Below are 13,817 nucleotides of genomic sequence, written 5' to 3'. Positions count from 1 at the left end.
CTTATTTCAACAAATAATGAAGGAGAACTTCCCCAGTCTGGCAAAGGAAATAGACTTTCAGGAAGTCCAAGAAGCTCAGAGAGTCCCGAAGAAGCTGGACCCAAGGAGGAACACACCAAGGCACATCATAATTACATTACCCAGGATTAAGCAGAAGGAGAGAATCTTAGAAGCAGCAAGAGAAAAGGACACAGTTACCTACAAAGGAGTTCCCATAAGACTGTCAGCTGATTTCTCAAAAGAGACCTTCCAGGCAAGAAGGGGCTGGGAAGAAGTATTCCAAGTCATGAAAGGCAAGGGCCTACATCCAAGATTACTGTATCCAGCAAAGCTATCATTTAGAATGGAAGGGCAGATAAACTGCTGCTCAGATAAGGTCAAGTTAAAGAAGTTCATCATCACCAAGCCCTTATTATAGGAAATGTTAAAGGCATTTATCTAAGAAAAAGAGGATAAAACATATGAACAGTAAAAATGACAGTAAACTCACAGTTATTAACAACCACACCTAAAACAAAAACTAAAGCAAACTAAGCAAACAACTAGAACAGGAACAGAACCACAGAAATAGAGATCACATGAAGGGTTATCAGTAGGGGAGTGGGAGGGGGAGAGAGCGGGCAAAGGTACAGAGAATAAGTAGCATAGATGATAGGTGGAAAATAGACAGGGGGAGGGTAAGAATAGTGTAGGAAATGTAGAAGCCAAAGAACTTACATGTATGACCCATGGACATGAACTATAGGGGGGGAATGTGGGAGGGAGGGGGTGGGCAGGATGGAGTGGAGTGAAGGGGGGGAAATCGGACAACTGCAATAGCATAATCAATAAATATATTTTTAAAAATACAAAAAAACAGGGTAAGATAGGGAAAAATTAAAATTTGAGATTAAAAAAAAAAAGAAAGGGCCGGAGGGAGACAGAATAGAGTAGGAGTGGGTAATGGTAAAATTTTAGATTTAACATACCAAAATACTGAAGATCTAGAGATAAAATTGAAGAAATGCAACAAAAACCACCCTACCCATAACCTGCAAGCAAAGATTAATAAAGGTACAGAGAGAAGAAGGGTATTTTAAGAACATGAAAAAGGATGTTACATGACCAGTGACAAGAAATACGGTTTTGAGAGGCTGCAGTGGGGAGAAATAGTAAGAGTGTGGAATGGAAAGAAGTCATACCAACAGAGAAAATAAAATTTATAACAAAAGTAAGAAGAGGAAAGAAGGTAAAATAGGGTGTGAGAAGAGAGGGGCAAAATAAGAGATTTGAAATAAAATCTAGTAATTTAATATGCATAGACTGAAGGATGAGAAATGAATGTTAAAAAGCTATGCAGGAGAGAAAATATCTTTTTTTCTATTTTTATTGTTTTTAATTTTTTTTGATATATTTATTGATTATGCAATTACAGTAGTCCCATTTCCGTCCCTTCACTCAACTCCATCCTGTCCACGCCCTCCCTCCCACATTCCCCCACTATACTTCATGTCCATGGGTCATACATATAAGTTCTTTGGCTTCTACATTTCCTACCCTATTCTTACCCTCCCCCTGTATGTTTTCCACCTATCATTTATGCTATTTATTCTCTGTACCTTTCCCCCCTCTCTCCCCCTCCCAATCCCCTATTGATAACCCTCCATGTGATCTCCATTTCTGTGGTTCTGTTTCTGTTCTAGTTGTTTGCTTAGTTTGCTTTTGTTTTTGTTTTAGGTGTGGTTGTTAATAACTGTGAGTTTGCTGTCATTTTTACTGTTCCTATTTTTTATCTTCTTTTTCTTAGATAAGTCCCTTTAACATTTCATATAATAATGGCTTGGGGATGATGAACTCCTTTAACTTGACCTTATCTGAGAAGCACTTTATCTGCCCTTCCATTCTAAATGATAGCTTTGCTGGATACAGTAATCTTGGATGTAGGCCCTTGCCTTTCATGACTCGGAATACTTCTTGCCAGTCCCTTCTTGCCTGTAAGGTCTCTTTTGAGAAATCAGCTGACAATCTTTCTTTTTTTAAAAAAAAAATTTTATTGTTATTCAATTACAGTTGTATGCCTTTTCTCCCCATCCCTCCACCCCACCACAGCTGAACCCACCTCCCTCCCCCACATCCACCCTCCCCCTTGGTTTTGTCCATGTGTCCTTTATAGTAGTTCCTGTAATCCCCTCTTCCCACTGCCCCCACCCCTGGCTATTGTTAGATTGTTCTTAACTTCAATGTCTCTGGTTATATTTTGTTTGCTTTTTTCTTCTATTGATTATGTTCCAGTTAAAGGTGAGATCATATGGTACTTGTCCCTCGCCGCCTGGCTTATTTCACTTAGCATAATGCTCTCCAGTTTCATCCATGCTGTTGCAAAGGGTATGAGCTCCTTCTTTCACTCTGCTGCATAGAATTCCATTGTGTAAATATACCATAGTTTTTGGATCCACTTGTTTGCTGATGGGCACTTAGGTTGCTTCCAGTACTTGGCTATTGTAAATTGTGCTGCTATGAACATTGGGGTGCACAGGATCTTTTGGATTGGTGTTTCAGGGTTCTTAGGGTATAATCCCAGAAGTGCAATTGCTGGATCAAAGGGCAGTTCCATTTTTAGTTTTCTGAGGAAATTCCATATTGTTTTCCACAGTGGCCTCACCAGTCTGCATTCCCACCAACAGTGCACTAGGGTTCCCTTTTCTCTGCATCCTCTCCAACCTTTGTTTGTGGATTTGTTTATGTTGGCCAGTCTGACCAGTGTGAGATGGTACCTCATTGTGGTTTTAATTTGCATCTCTCTGATGGCTAGTGATGCTGAGCATCTTTTCATATGTCTCTGGGCCCTCTGTATGTCTTCCTTGGCAAAGTGTCTGCTCAAGTCCTTTGCCCATTTTTTAATTGGGTTGTTTGTCTTCCTGGAGTGAGTGGAGTCATGTGAGTTCTTTATATATTTTGGAGATCAGGCCCTTGTGAGGTATCATTAGCAAATATGTTTTCCCATACTGTGGGTTCTCTTTGCAATTTGGTGCTGTTTTATGCAGAAGCTTTTTATTTTGATGAGGTCCCATTTGTTTATTCTTTCCTTTATGTCCCTTGCTTTAGGGGATGTGTCTGTGAGGATGTTGCTGCGTGGAATGTCTGAGATTTTCCTGCCAATGTTTTCCTCAAGGCCTTTTATGGTGTTACGACTTATATTTAAGTCTTTTATCCATCTTGAGTTTATTTTCGTGTATGGCATAAGTTGGTGATCGAGTTTCATTTTTTTTGCACGTTCAGCTGACAATCTTATGGGAACCCCTTTGTAGGTAACTGTGTCCTTTTCTCTTGCTGCTTCTAAGATTCTCTCCTTCTGCTTAATCCTGGGTAATGTAATTATGATGTGCCTTGGTGTGTTCCTCCTTGGGTCCAGCTTCCTCGGGACTCTCTGAGCTTCTTGGACTTCCTGAAAGTCTATTTCCTTTGCCAGACTGGGGAAGTTCTCCTTCATTATTTGTTGAAATAAGTTTTTAATTTTTTGTTCTTCCTCTTCTCCTTCTGGCACCCCTGTAATTTAGATGTTGGAACGTTTCAAGATGTCCTGAAGGTTCCTAAGCCTCTCTTCATTTTTCCAAATTCCTGTTACTTCATTCTTTTCTGGTTGGATGTTTCTTTCTTCCTTCTGGTCCACCCCATTGATTTGAGTCCCAGTTTCCTTCACATCACTATTGGTTCCCTGTACATTTTCCTTTGTTTCTCTTAGCATAGGCTTCATTTTTTCATCTACTTTTCGAACAGATTCAACCAATTCTGTGAGCATATTGATAACCAGTGCTTTGAACTGTGCATCCGATAGGTTGGCTATCTCTTCCTCGCTTAGTTGTATTTTTTCTGGAGCTTTGAAGTATTCTGTCATTTGGCCATTTTTTTTTTTTTTGTCTTGGTGCATCTGCTACTTGAAGGGGTGGAGCCTTAGATGTTCACCGGGGCGGGGTAATGCTGGTGGCTTCGCTGTGATTCTTGGCCGTATGTGGGGGAGGAGCCGAGAGGTAGCAATGGTGCTCTCTCCACTCTCCACCATATTGCAGTCACTCCCTGTGCTACCCACAATCAAATTGTACCCCTCTGGTGCTGGCTCCCGCGTGGGTGGACTTGTGCACACTCTATGCCTATGTGGGTCTCTCCAACGACCTCTCCTGTGAGGCTGGGAGTCTCTCCTGCTGCTGCCCCAACCCCCACGGGCGTTTTCAGTCAGAGGTCTGAGGCTTTATTTCCCCCGTGCTGGAGCCCTGGGTTACGCGGTTTGCTTTGCTTCCCGCTGTTAGTCCAGGTTTCTCTGTGCGCAAGTGTGGGGCCACGGGGTACTACCCGCCGCTCTGCCTGCCCCATTCTCCGCCACTTGGAGTCCGGCCCTCTCGGTTTATCTGTGCGCGAATGTGGGGCTGCAGGGCCTGCTAGTGGTCAGACTGCCTGCCCTGTTGGTCCCACAGTCCGCTAGTCTCAGTCCCGCCACGGCCACGCGAGTACTCTCCGCCCCTCCTGCCCATCTCTGCCCCTCCTACCGGTGTGGATGAATGTTTCTTTTTTATCTACTTGGTGTCGGACTTCCTTGCCGTTCTATTTTCTGTCAGTTCTGGTTGTGCGAGGAGGCACAGTGTGTCTACCTACCCGGCCATCTTGGTTCTCCTCAGAAAATATGTTAAATCATGAAGAAGACCACAGTGGAATTCATCTGTGAAACATCTAGTATTTAGTACTTTTTGTTTCTGGATCTGCCTCTGGTAATGTTGGATGATGTCCCAGTCTGGTTTTAGGAGCCTGTTGGAGATTATCAGGGATTTTCATTCTATTGCTGACTCCTTCAGTTGTTAATCTAGTCACTCTGTAATCAGCAGCCAAACTTAAGCACCACAGGGTGAGGCAGAGTAATTCCTTAGGGTGAGGGTATTGCTTCCCCTTGGGCTGATGCTAGTTGGTAGAGTACCTGAGCAAGATGGATCCTCAGTATGGGGAATGACTCTTACAGGGATCCTGGCAGCTGCGCTCTCATTTCTCTCCCCAAAGCCACTGTCTCCAGTCTTTCCTCAAGTGTCTAGTCCACTCTGCCTCACCTTTGCTGGAGCCCACGCTAAGTAGCTGCAAATGAAGTTTTATGTATTGGCCCTTTAAATGACTCTAGCTCTCTATCCCTGACACAGTGAAACCCTGCCACTTTTCACAGCTGGTTGTTGTCTTGATTCTTTTCAGGCTCTGGTGCTATAGGCTGGGGAACTCAGGTTAGAGTTCAGACCCCCACTTCTCAGGGAGGAGCCCCTGGCTGCTGCAATATTCCTCTGGCACTTCAGCTGCTGCCGATGGGAGCCCAGCCAGCCGTCTCGTGTCTCCTCTGCACTCTGTACCAGTCACATTGTATTGAAGGTGTTTCTTCTGTCTGTGGTTATAATGCTTCTCTCTCACTGTTGTTCAGTTGTTTATTCTGGATGATTTCTTTGCAATTTAGTTGTAATTACAGACTGGTCCTAGGAGGAGGTTCATGTAGCTTCTACTTAGTCCTCCATCTTGGATCTCAGTCAAATTTGGGAAGTTTTTGAAGTTTATTCAGATATTCTTTCTGTCCCTATTTCTCTTTTCTTTCTGAAATTCTCATATATCTATGTTATGTCTGATGATGTCTCAAATATCTTTATGGCTGTGTTCATTTTTCTTCTTTCTTTTTTCTTTGTTTTCCTCACATTGGATCATCTCAATTGATCTACCTTTCAGTTTGTTGATTCTTCTACCTGTTCAAAGCTGCTATTGAGGTCCTCTAGTGGATCTTTAAAACTTTGTTATTGTATTTTTCAAGTCCAGAATTTCTATTTGGTTCATTTTTATATAATTCTAATTCTTTCTTGATATTCCCTATTTGGTGAGATATTACCTTTATTCTTTCCTTTATTTTTTTAGACATACTTTCCTTTATTTCTTTGAACATCCTTAAAACAGCTGATTTAAATAAAATAAAAAATAAACAAATGAGACATCAAAAAGAAAAGTTTTTGCACAGCAAAAGAAACCATCAAGAAACTGAAAAGGCAACCCAGTTAATGGAAGAACATATTCACCAATGATACATCTAATAAGAGGTTGACATCTAAAATGTATAAATACCTTGTAAGGGGGGACCCAAAAACCCCCAGAATTTATTTATTAAAAAATTGTGTATTTATTCTTACATGTTTAAACTTCAATCACCTTCAAAGTATTCTCCATTTGATGCAATACACCAATTGAGACTTTTTTCCCACTGCTCAAGGTAGTTTTCCAACTTGTTGCTTTTGATGCCTTTTAGTGCTTTTGCTGTTTTTTTGTTTCACTTCTTCCACATCTGCAAACCATTTCTCTTTGAGGACATTTTTCTTCTGGGAAAACAAAAGTCACTTGGGGTGAGATCAAGTGAATAAGGAGGGTAGGACATGGGAGTCATGCTGCTTCTGATCAAAATCTGCTGAACACTCAGTACAGTGTGGACAGGTGCACTCCTATATCATCCATCATGAAATGGGCAAACATGTTGAAAGAGTTTTCAAAAAAATTCACCGAAGTCAAACACAGCCTCTCACAATACTACCAGCTTGTACACTGATACAGATGAGTTCCTACAACACTCCCCAAGTAATGGAAACCTGTACTACCAGGGGGCCACCCTCCAGAAGATAATTCTATTTTGGGGGGCAGTCCCCCCCTTGTATGCAACTCGACACCAAATAAAATCTAATTAAAAATGGGCAACAGACCTGAATAGGCACTTGTCCAAAGAGGACATACAGATGGCCAGTAGACATGTGAAAAGATACTCAACATCACTAATCATCAGAGAAATGCAAATTAAAACCACAAAGAGATATCAGTTCACGCCTGTCAGAATGGCTATCATCAATAACTCAACAAACAGCAAGTGTTGGTGAGGATATGGAGGAAAGGGAACCCTAGTGCACTGTTGATGGGACTGCATATTGGTGCAGCTACTGTGGAAAGCAGTATGGAGATACCTCAAAAATCAGAAATGGAACTGTCTTATGACCCAGTAATTTCACTTATGGAAATATATCCAAAGAAATCTGAAACACTAATTTGAAAGATTATATGTACCCCTGTGTTCATTACAGGATTATTTACAATGGCCAAGATTTAGAAGCAGCCCCTGTACCCATCAGTAGATGACTGGGTAAAAAACAAGCTGTGGTACATTCACACAATGGATTACCACTACTCAGCCGTATAAAAGAAGGAAACCTTACCTTTTACAACAGCATGGATGGACCTATAGAGTATTATACTAAGTGAAATAAACTTGTTGGAGAAAGACAAATACCAAATGATTTCACTTATATGTGGAATCTACTGAACAAAATAACATAATAGAAACAGACTCATAGATACAGAGAAGAGACTGACAGCTGTCAGAGGGAGGGTGGTTGGAGTTTGGATGAAAAAGGTGAAGTATTAAGCAAAAAGAACCCCAAACTCATTTACACAGACAACAGTGTGGTGATTACTATAGTAATGGTTGGGGGTTAGGGGGAAATAGAAGAGTGTAAAGGCATATAGAGGGTGACAGAAGAAGACTAGACTTTGGGTGGTGAACCCATAATATAATATACAAATAATCTGTTACAGAATTGTTTACTTGAAACCCATATAATTTTATTAACCAATGTCACCCCAATAAATTTGTTAAAATTTTTTTAGTGGAAAATGGGATAAAGTTTTTGTCTAGTGGGGCTTCCTCAGCAACAGTTTCTTTTTACTCTTTTTTTCTTGGCTATGGGTCATAATCTTGTTTTCTTGCATGTGCTGTGAACTTTGTTGAAAACTTGACATGTAAAATAATATAATATGGCAATACTGGAAATCAGATTCTCCTCTTCTCCCACATTTCCATAGTTTGTTATTATTTCCTTAGTAACTTTTATAAACTAATTCTCTAAAGTCATGTGTGACCACTGAAGCCTCTGCCTGGTTATCTTAGTTTGTCAACTAATAAGTAGAAATTTCCTTAAATGTCTGGAACCAGTATGTCTCCCAATCTTTGCCAACGGTCTCTATGTGCATGTTGGGGCATGCTTTTAATGCTCAGGCAGGCAGTTAACATGCTTCCATCGCTTTCGCTCTTGCTTGCATAGGATATCAAGGTGAGCAGAGCTGAGGGCCTTCTCATGTCTTTTTTGATTAAGCACAGTGCCTTGGGCATGCCCTCAGCCCTACGCCTGCAAGTATCCTAGAGTCCCAGAAATCTAAGCTTTATAGTCAACCTGTTGTTTGCCAAACTGTTATATTTGCCTCAGGCAAATGTTCAACAATTGCCTCTGATTATTTTCATAAAATAATCAGAGGCAATTGCCCCCTCTCCTCCCAAAAGTTGTTTGCCTGCAAAGCAGGTCAAATAAGGATAGCCTGGCAAGTGGGCAAACTGCCAGATAGGAAAAATAATGACAGTTCTCTGGGAGAGGGGCTTGAATTCAAACCCATTATGCATTCTTTAGTGGCCTTCAGCCTACTGGTTTTCACTCTGCAGATGCTGGTTGGGCAGGGGTAAATGGGAATAAGGCAAAGTAAAATGCTATAAAACTTACTCTTACTGAGATTCAGATTTTTCTTTTCATTTTTTTTAATGTATTTATTTTTAGAGAGAGGGGGAGGGAGGGAGAAAGAGAGGGATAGAAACATCAATGTGTAAATATAACCAGAGACATTGAAGTTAAGAACAATCTAATAATGGGCAGGGGGGAGTGGGGAGGGGATAGTGAGGAGAGGGGATTACAGGAACTACTATAAAGGACACATGGACCAAATCAAGGGGGAGAGTGGATGTGGGGGAAGGAGGGGGTTTGGCTGGGGTGTGGTGGAGGGATGGGGAGAAAAGGCACACAACTGTAACTGAAAGCAATAAAAAATTAAAAAAAAAAAAGAAACATCAATGTGTGATTGCCTCTCATGTGTCCCACAATGGGGACCAGGCCGGCGACCCAGGCATGTGCCCTGACTGGAAATCAAACCAGTGATCCTTTGGTTCTCAGGCCGGCGCTCAATCCACTGAGCCACACCAGCCAGGGCAAGATTCAGATTTTTCTTGAGTAAACATTCCACAGGTTGCCACAAGCCTTTGGTTAATTTCTAGAGTTCTGAAAACGTTTATTCTGATAATTTTGCCACTGTTCTTACTGCTTTTCTGGAGGAGAGTCTTTTTAAATGTCTTTACCATTTTGCATTTTGCTGATTTTTCAATGTATCTTGAATCTTAGACCTATACCCAATGAATTTATCCCAAAATAAGGCAAAAAAAAAAAAAAGTGTCAGTCATGTCTACCATGTTTATCATAGGGTTATTTTATAATAGTGAAAAACTTGAAATGTTCTAAATGAGTAACAGTAACGAAAAAAGCATATAAATTCTGGATCACACTATTATGCAGCTATTAAAAATGAAAGAGGAGGCCTTGGAAGGTGGAAGGGTAACATAGAAACTATGAGCCTTGGTTCTAGGGTCAGATGGGCTGGGTTGGAGTTTGGCTTTGAGATTTATAGCCAGTGACTTGGACCAAATTAATTTGGCTCTCTAACCCTCGGTTCCTCATGTATAAAATGGTGACAATTTCATAGTGGTGGTGTGAGGTTTCAATGAAAGTGTCCATGGTATATGCTTGGCTCAGCCAAGTTAGTTATTGTTGCAGTTGCTGCCATTTAACAGAAAATTCTTTATGATATAATGGCAAATAAACTAGGATATGAAATTGTGTACATACTATAACCAGAATATTAAAAATATAATTCCTTGGCAATGTGTTGAAAAACCAAGGTTGGAAGAAACCACACCACAGTGATGGGATCATGTGTTGTATATTTTCCCTTTTCTATTTTTTTTTTCCAATAGAAAAGATAAATCTCTTCTTAAAGAAAAAGGGGCTCTCTGGTAAAGTCCCAGGAGGAATGGCCTCCATTAGACTGGGGTGGTACAGATGCTTTCCCTGGTGCATCTTCAGGGGCTGTTTGGTCACCAGTATTACATGAGTCTCTGCAGAAGGCTAGAAGGTACTTACTGGTCTTCTTTAAGGGGTCTTTAATTTAGAGGCCTGGGGGCCAGGGTTTACTGCTGCCTCCTCAGGGTGGTTTCTGAAAGTAGAGGTTAAAACCCAGGAGCACCCTTTTAAAATTTGTTGTTTAATATAAGACATTTCCCTTTGGGCCTCCATTTCCTCATCTGCCAAGTAGAATGCAGTGGCACTCTCTGTTTAGGTGCTTCTGAAAGGAGGAAAGGAGATAACACCTAGAGTGCTCACTGGTCTTCCAGGTGATTCACAGATATGTTCTGTGCTCTGTGCTCTGTGTTCCATGTTCATGCTAATGATCTAACTAACTATGGCAGGACTTGTTTTTCTGTTCTAGGTTCCAAGGTGCACCAATTATAGCTGTGGCAGCTAAGCCTGGGGGACCAGAGGCCCCTGAAACAGAAGCTCCACAGGGTATCTCAGAGCTCATTGAGGTACTGTCAATTTGAATCCAGGTTGGTCTCTGGCCCCAACTCTGCTCAGGCATGTTCCTTTCTGTCCTGCTCAGCCTGGGAGAGAGAGAGGCAACCTCAGCAAGAGGACTTAGAGGTGGTTCCTTTAAACCACCTCGATACTCTATAATACATTCTCCCTAAAAGTTAATCCCAAACAGAACCGAAGGCCTCCACTCTTCTAAGCCTTTCTTTTTCCTTTCTCTTGTCAAACATCTCCACACAGACAAAGCAGATCCTGTCAGTCTGGAATTATGGGTCCATGTCATCTGTTCCAGTCCTTCAGGTTATTCCAGCCCCTCCAGTGTGTCCCACCTGGGTGGGGGCCCATGAGACAGGGGAAGGAGATGGGCCCAGTAGCAGCAGCAGTGCAACTTAGGTCCTATGGCCTTTACCAAAGCAGTGGAGGCTTCATCTTCTGAAGCCATGGTCCCGAGTCTGTTCCTCCAGGTTGGGTAGTGGTAGACAGAGGGAGGGAGCACAGCCATTCACAGGGTACGCAGGGCAGCCAGCAGGCATGGTGCAGGTGGGGAGGGGGGTAGTGATGCTTCAGTGGAAATGGCAATGAGACTGGGGTCTGCAGTGCCTCTACTGAGCACTTGAGGCAGCTTGGAAGGCTGGAGTGGAGAGGTGCATTGACTCTTGGGCAGCTTGTAGTGCTGGCCCTGCCTCCTGCTCTCTCTGTGACCTTAGGCACATAACCTGCTCTCCCTTGCCTCAGTTCTCTCACTTAGAAAGTAGGGAAGTCAATAGCACCACTTTTCTTGTGGAGTTGGTATGAGGGTTAAATGAATTAATGAGTATAATGTGATCAGAACAGTGCTATTCAATTTACTATGATGGTGAGGAATGATTATCACATACTAAGCACTGCACTAAGTTCTTTACATACAAGATTATTAACATTCATAGTGACCTTGAGAGGCTTAAGTTATTCATCCCCATTTTGCGTAGGAAGAATCTGAGATTCAGAGAAGTTAAGTAACTTTCCCAAGGTCTCACAGCAAGTATGTAGTAGAGATAGGATTCAAACCTAGTTTGATTTTTGGTGGACTTTGGGGTCTGCCCGGATCCACAGAGCCAAGATCAGGTGTGACTGTGTGCTACCACTGTTTCTGTAATTACACGGGGGTGCTCATCTTGCTGACTTAATAAAACCAATATTTTCTGGGTAATGCTTTTGTTACTTTTTTACCAACTCCAGAGATCACTGGTCTGGGAGCTTGGTACAAGTGTGTTAAAGCAAAATCCACAAGTATATTGCTATAAAAGATGTTTGTGTATTCCTTTTTAAAAAAGATTTTATTTATTTATTTTTAGAGAAGGGAGGGGAAGGAGAAAGAGGGGGAGAGAAACATTGACGTGTGGTTGCCTCTCGTGTGCCCCGCACCGGGGACCTGGCCCACAACCTAGGCATGTGCCTTAGACTGGGAATTGAACCTGTGACCATTTGGTTCACAGGCCAGCACTCAGTCCACTGAGCTACACCAGCCAGGGCTGTATATTCCTTTAAGAAGCCTCTGCACAAATCTCAGGCCTACCCTGCTTTGAATTTCTAACCTTTTTCTAAAAGAATTATTATCACAAGATTAAGAGTTGGGAACATAACCAAATAACTTTTTGACAGAAAGTAGCAAAATAAAAGGAATAATGCGGTCTTTATTTTCATTTTTTTTAATGGTAATTAGCTCTGACACCATCTCCAAGCACACAGATGGCATAAGGAAAATAGGCAGGTTAAGGTTGAAGCATGTGGAAAGAGTCAGCAGAAAAGAAAAAGCAGATTACCTGGGCACTGTCACATCCTCTGCCTTCCTCTGCCCTGCCCCATCCAATCTTCTTCCAACAAAATGTGGCAGCAGCGTCTCTTTTCTAGCTCCTGACATCCCAGATATCCATCCCAACGAGAGATCCCTCAGGACCATTCCTCATGTCTGTGGACCACTGTTTCTCCATCAAAGGCCAGGGCACTGTGATGACAGGGACCATCCTCTCAGGCTCCATCAGCCTTGGTGACAGTGTGGAGATTCCTGCTCTCAAGGTCAGTCTTACCTTATTCTTTCTTTTGCCTTGTCTCTCTAGTGGAAAGGAAGAGGGATGACCCCTTTGTCTGTAACTGCTGAGTCTGCTAGGTCTGCTTCCGGGGGCTGGCCAGCTGGCTCTGCTCTGCTCCATCTCCTTTCATGCCTTGACTGGATTCTAGAACTACCACTCCCCTAATTTGTAATAACGGCACCCATTTTTGGAGGCCTATGATGTGCCATAATGAGCCTCCCAAGTAGGTATCCTTTATAGATAACAAAACTGAGACCCCAGAAGGTACATTGAGCTCAGCACTGTGTGGTCAACAAGTGAGGTGCTAGATGTGAATCCCCTTTTTATAAGCTTCCTATGTCAGGGTGGCAAGTGCATGTTGGACTGATTCCTGGGTACCTTCCTCTTAATCACAAAAATTTCAAATTAAACACAATTAGAATCTTGTGTTGTTCAGTCATACAAGCTGGAAGAGGTATAGATGAGTTTCACACTCCTAGTGACAGCTGGCAGATGCCATGTCATTCCTTTGGAGACCTGTGAGAAGGATGGACAGTTGGGTGTCTCCCCATCTCCCCAGACTTCTGGCAACTTCTGACTGGCTCCAATTTAAAAGATGTCCAGTGGCCTTGATATTTACCTTCTTCATTGGGCTTTTCTTATGGCTTTAGTTTACAGGAGAAGAAAAACATATAGCCTTCCTAACTGCCCATTTATTCCCCCTTTACTCAGGGGAATAAAGATAGGGGACAAGGCTAGTTAGAAGTAGGAAGACCCTACTAGGACTTTGGTGTCCAGGGCAGTTCTCTAGTTCTAGAGGAACCCAGAGTACAGGGAAGTGGTAGCACATACTTTGCCCAGTGTATACAACCAGGGACACTTGGTCCTGTGTATACAACCAGGATGTATTCACAGCCCTTGGTGAATGAGCTTAGTTTACATGCTAACTGGAAATTCTCCTTGGAGGACTATGTTGATACAGCTCTACAGCTCACTAGCTATATTAGTTAGGGTCCACCAGGGAAACAGAACCAAAAGTATGTGTATGTATATGTATGTATGTGTGTGTATGGGGAGAGAGAGAGAGAGAGAGAGAGAGAGAGAGAGAGGGAGAGAGAGAGAGAGAGAGAGGATGTATTTTAAGGAATTGGCTCACATTATTGTGAGGCTTGGCAAATCCAAAATCCATAGGGTGGACCAGCAAGATGGAGACCCAGGGAAGAGTTGCAATTTGAGTCTGAAGGCTGGCAGAATTTCGTCTTCTTCTGGGGAGGTCAGTGTTTTT

General features: G+C 42.3%; 1 protein-coding gene across 3 annotated transcripts in view; it reads left to right on the top strand.

The window, feature by feature from the left end:
- The window catches only part of EEFSEC (eukaryotic elongation factor, selenocysteine-tRNA specific), a 365,489-nt gene that overhangs the window by 176,736 nt on the left and 174,936 nt on the right, over positions 1-13,817 (top strand). For 2 of the 3 annotated variants that reach the window (XM_024580197.3, XM_045187762.2), the window contains 2 exons: positions 10,384-10,480; positions 12,375-12,539. In XM_024580197.3, coding sequence (XP_024435965.2) covers positions 10,384-10,480; positions 12,375-12,539 — 262 coding nt within the window. The remainder of the gene's footprint in view (positions 1-10,383; positions 10,481-12,374; positions 12,540-13,817) is intronic. The other variant, XM_045187763.2, reaches the window with a different exon arrangement.

The sequence above is a fragment of the Desmodus rotundus genome, chromosome 10, assembly GCF_022682495.2.
Source record: "Desmodus rotundus isolate HL8 chromosome 10, HLdesRot8A.1, whole genome shotgun sequence".
Taxonomy (NCBI): domain Eukaryota; kingdom Metazoa; phylum Chordata; class Mammalia; order Chiroptera; family Phyllostomidae; genus Desmodus; species Desmodus rotundus.
Note: the sequence above shows the minus strand (reverse complement) of the source record. Positions and strands in the feature narration are given on the sequence as shown.